Source organism: Penaeus japonicus, unplaced genomic scaffold (assembly GCF_977035675.1).
Source record: "Penaeus japonicus unplaced genomic scaffold, GWHDUDI00000001_assembly GWHDUDI00000033, whole genome shotgun sequence".
Classification (NCBI taxonomy): domain Eukaryota; kingdom Metazoa; phylum Arthropoda; class Malacostraca; order Decapoda; family Penaeidae; genus Penaeus; species Penaeus japonicus.
The window spans coordinates 10,216,434-10,221,433 of record NW_028234435.1 but is presented as its reverse complement, the minus strand read 5'-3'; the positions used below and the strand labels follow the sequence as shown (position 1 = coordinate 10,221,433).

General features: G+C 42.2%; 1 protein-coding gene across 5 annotated transcripts in view; it reads left to right on the top strand.

Moving 5' to 3' along the window:
• The window catches only part of LOC122267424 (DIS3-like exonuclease 2), a 201,877-nt gene that overhangs the window by 83,569 nt on the left and 113,308 nt on the right, over positions 1-5,000 (top strand). The window contains exon 1 of one of the 5 annotated variants that reach the window (XM_086530369.1): positions 960-1,117. The exons of 2 other annotated variants lie outside the window; for them this stretch is intronic. In XM_086530369.1, coding sequence (XP_086386495.1) covers positions 1,101-1,117 — 17 coding nt within the window. In that variant the 5' untranslated portion in view covers positions 960-1,100. Of the gene's footprint in view, positions 1-959; positions 1,118-4,184; positions 4,379-4,715; positions 4,736-5,000 lie in introns of those variants that run through there. 2 more of the 5 variants (XM_086530373.1, XM_086530370.1) reach the window with 2 other exon arrangements.

Below are 5,000 nucleotides of genomic sequence, written 5' to 3'. Positions count from 1 at the left end.
CTCCCATCCCCTCCCATCCTGGGATCTGTCCAAAAAATCCCTCGTCCACCTGCCTGACCCCAGCGATAGATGCCCTAGTACTGACTAACGATCTGTCAAGCGTTTCTGTCATCTCTATTTGCTTGTATGATACGCCTTTATGATCCTACAGCCTCCTCCTATCGACTTAGAATCTAGAACTACATCTAGTAGGCACGGAGCCGCTAGTCCCTACCCAACGCACTAGATCCCCCACTGGGACAAGAACTTTTTACATCGTCCTGAGGCCTCCCACGACAATACCCTTTGACCCTGCCAGCGCCCCCCCCCTCCCCTCCTCCCTTACCCTCCCAGGACGCCAACCACCGGTCTTTCTAGGTAATATAATGATAGCGATAAGGAGTGGCGGTGAGTGTAAGGAGTGTATGCACTGATGAGATAGAAGCTTAATATATTCACGGCTACGCAGACCAGGGTCCTACTTGTTACTAAAATCCTTTCTGGCAACGTAAGTTCCAGAGAAAATTCGATTGCAGAAAAAAAAAATGGAAAGCATTTTTTTTACAACAAAAAAAGAAAAGAAGAAAAAAAAGAGAAAGGGACACTGAGGAAAGGAAAGGAAACAGGCGATAGGAGACAGCCTCATGGGAGAAGGAGGAAAAAGGGAAGGGAGCTCAGATGAGGGAGGTCGTCAGGAGCATAAGAAAAGAGCGGAGGATGGTGGAGGGGCGCTGGGGACACGACGAAGGGAAGGAGGGGGAAGGGGAGGAGGAGGGGGAGAGAGAAAAAAAAGGATAGGTAAAGAAACACGTAGTAAAGGGGGAGGGGAAAGGCAGACTGGTGAGAGAGAGAAGAAGGGAGAGATGGAAGGAGGGAGGGAGAGAGGACGGGAGGGAAGAATGGAGGGAGGACGGGAGGGAGGGAAGGATGGAGAGAGAACGGATGGATGGAGGGAGGGAGGGAGGGAGGGCGGGCGGGCGGGTGGGCAGAGCGGGCGGGCGGGCAGGAGGCGTTCACAAGAGCTGGACACGGCAGACAGCGCTCGGTCGCCCCAGGAAGAGGTCGCAGCAAAGAGAAGCAGCAGGGCACGCAGCCCACTTGATCCCGCCCTTCGACCTGCCATGACGATCCCGTGCAGGTACGTACCTCTCGTGCACCTGCAGATCTGTGTGTGAGAGCTCGGCGAAAAGTGGCGTTGGCTTTTACCTTATTTGCTGTGCTGTGTTTATTACTTTATTGATTTACATTTCGAGTGATACGGGCCCTGAAATAAGCGCGCCGAATGACGTTAATGCTGTGTCCTGTAATACGTTTCCAGGTGTTTTGACGTTTTAATAATGGCTGGAAACATTTTCGTATTGACGTGTTTATGAAACCTCGATGGCTGTCATTTCGGGTTATTCCGTATTGATTTCCAGGTAAATGAAGCTATCGCGACGATACAAACGTAAATAATAATAAATGTTGATACTGAGAATGTTGGAGTTAATTGATTCTGAAATTCGTAAACCTTCCTGATATCTCAAAAAAAAAGAAAAAAATACAGTACAAAGATAACAAAGATAAAAAAAAAACCTTTATCGGGACAAAATAAATTAGGCGTTTCACATAATTGTTATTCCTCGCCTCATCACGCCTAAACCTTGACGTTACTCACTTTGGTGGCAATAATTGGCAACGATCGTGAACCGATAATTGAATTTCACTCTTACGCCAATCAAAAAAAAAAAAAGAAAAAAAAAAAAAAACTTATCCCGATAAGAAGACACAAAACATGAGAGACGCCGAAAAACATGACAAAGACGACACGTGACTGATGGAAACGGGGAAGAATCCGAGAAGAAATCTGTCTAGGGAATGACCATTGATGTCACACAGAGGAATTCCTACATGACTTAATCCTGACATCTTATTCACATACACGTGACCTCGTTATGCCCTAGCGTTCGTTTGCGGCACGTGCCACCGATACAGTATACGTATACGACATACAATCATGGATGGATTGATATACAGTTGAATGAATATAGTTGAATGTTATCAATCAATAGCCAAATTAACTATTAGGATAAGGATATGGATTTACCTGATTTTCGACGTTATTTTTGGGATGATAGTGTTTATGTGATGTGATGAGTGTGGTGATTACGAAAGCGTAAAATATGAGGAAAAAAACAGCGGCACAAACCAGCGAAGGCCGTAAAAAGAAGGGGGAATAATAAATATGTTTATGAAAAACGAAAAATTAAAGAGACATATCATGTATCAAATCATGATAAACACAGTGATTAAAACAACGGAAATCAAATAAGCGCATACATGATAATGAAACCTCGGACACGACACCGAAACACATCAGAACCAAACCGATAAACGAGGTAGAAAATGACCATCATAAACTAATAAATATTTCGAGATGTGGCTGCGATCCGCCTAATGCAAGCATGACTGTTTGTGGAAAGTGCTTGGAACAAGAAATGCTTGCTGAGCGAACGTCGTGAGAGTAATTCGTAATTCTATACAACGCCCCGAGCGTCATGACTTCAAGCCGAAGTTTACGAAGCTTTCCATGAAGTTTGTTTGTTAGTATGATTAGATTAATGACATGGAAGACGTGTTGCAGAATGAGATAAATGTTGATATAAAGCTGTGCAACGACGAGAGTGAAACAGGAAGCGATGGTCGCGGGAATACTTTCATTCTTATCATTATTATTAGGAAATGAATACTTGATGTTAATTATAATGATGATGCAATTGCACGGAAATGATGAAAAATGGACTATTACATGAAAGTGGATAATTCAAGCATAGATGATAATAATGATGCTGGTATAATGACACTGAGGAAAGAAGATTGAGATTCTGGCGGAATAGAAGGCTCTGACGCGAGGCTGGAAAGTGAAGCTGAAAATGAAATGAAGATGAAAATGTAACGCTGGCGTGCATGTCATGTCCAGAAAGATGTTATGTAAACTCTTACGCTGCAGCGAAGGAGAGATAGATAAATAGATAGATAGATAGATAGATAGAGAGAGAGAGAGAGAGAGAGAGAGAGAGAGAGAGAGAGAGAGAGAGAGAGGGCGGGGGGGAAAAAATATTCATATATATGTGTGTGTGTGTATACACACACACACACACACACACACACACACACACACACACACACACACACACACACACACACACACACATATATATATATATATATATATATATATATATATATATATATATATATATATACATATCTGAGTCTGTGAAGTGGGTACATCTACATTAATTACATCAGACTTTTTTTTCATTTCTCATAGTTAAATTCCCTGCTGCTCCATCTAAGTGCAATTACCGCTGTCAGGTTAGGGTGCCTTCGATATTCCTCTTCATTAAACATTAATTGTGAAACATAATTACTTCATAATCAAGATAAGAAAAAGAAATACATACTCTAGAGGTGGTGTTTAAGAAAGAAAAAGTGAAGTAATTAACTGCTTGAGCTGCTTGTAGACGAAAACACACACACAAAATAATTGATACATGTAAGAGAAGTAAAACATACAAAACTATTCGGTTAATTTGAATTTAAACAAAGTGCCGATAGTTGCATGGCAATAAATCAGCTTATTTTGGCAGCAATTCCATGCACACAAGGAACGAAAGCAAAGAAGGGAGAGGCAGAGTAATGCTTTAAGTCACGAAAGCACTGACGGACGAGCTGATCACACTGAACATAATTACTATTGCGAAAGTGTGAGACTCTGAGCTGCAGGTGAAATGCACGCACGCATGCACGAATTCACATACACGTTTCACTTGTGATGTATTAATGAAGGTTGTGGAAATCAAGCATGTGTGTGTTCCCGCGTCATCTTACGGTTATCCTGTTTTTTTTTTTTTTTTTTTTTTTTTTTTTAATGAACGACGGAATTGATAAAGGCATGCGAATAACGGAAAAAGCCATAAACCTTATCGTCTTTAATATGATGAAAAGAGAACTCCCGATCATAAATCGACAGGAAAATAAACATTACAGTTATAGTTAATTTAAGCTAAACCACGCGTTATCGGGAAAGCCCGGCCCACTCACCGATACGGCTTGGCCCGCCCGCGTCACCGATAAGGCTTAGTAGCAGAAAAATAGACTGATTTTTAATCTAATCACTCGATGGCCTGAGTCGATGAGTGTTCAACTGCTATCATGTCTCAGTGAGTAGGTGGCGCTCGTAAAGACAACTGTTTTCAAAAATTGTTTTCAAGCCAAAAAAAAGAAAAAAAAGTTCAACGGTGACTAAAGGTGATGCTGCTATTTAAAGCTTACGTAACAGCCCTCGACCCTACGAATAGAGAATAACTGATCTTCGTCCTTGGAGACTACAAGCAAGACACGAGCCAAGTATCTGGTGAGCTTCTGGGTTATTCCATTAGTAAACAAGTCATTTAGACATGTCTAAAGACCGCCTACCGCCCCCCCACACACACACACCCCACGCCCCCTCCTTCCCTTCAAACAAGCGCCACCTTCCAGCGTTTAGTGTGAGCGGCGCCCACTCGTCTGTTTGTGTAAAGTGTGCGGTGATGCAAGCCCGTTCGAGACCTCCGCTGGTCCGAAGGTCGAAAATCCCACACAAGTGCATAGGGTGACTGACTCATGTGGTTGAGATTAAGGGAGGAAGAGGTCATATTCTGTGCCTGAGGAAGGTGGATGTTTTGCAACAGCGATTTTTCGGAAGTTGTGGCGTTTCAGTTTTAACGATGATGTAAGTTGCATTATAGCTTGTTTTGTAGATGATGATGCATCTTTTTTTTAAGATTGCATTTGTGACATAGATATATGAATAGTTACATGAGAAGAATATGAAGGGACAAACTTAATAGTACCGATGATAACGCGAAACAAATATGTACTATGGAATATATATACATACATACATACATATATGTGTGTGTGTGTGTGTGTGTGTGTGTGTGTGTGTGTGTGTGTGTGTGTGTGTGTGTGTGTGTGTGTGTGTGTGTGTGTGTGTG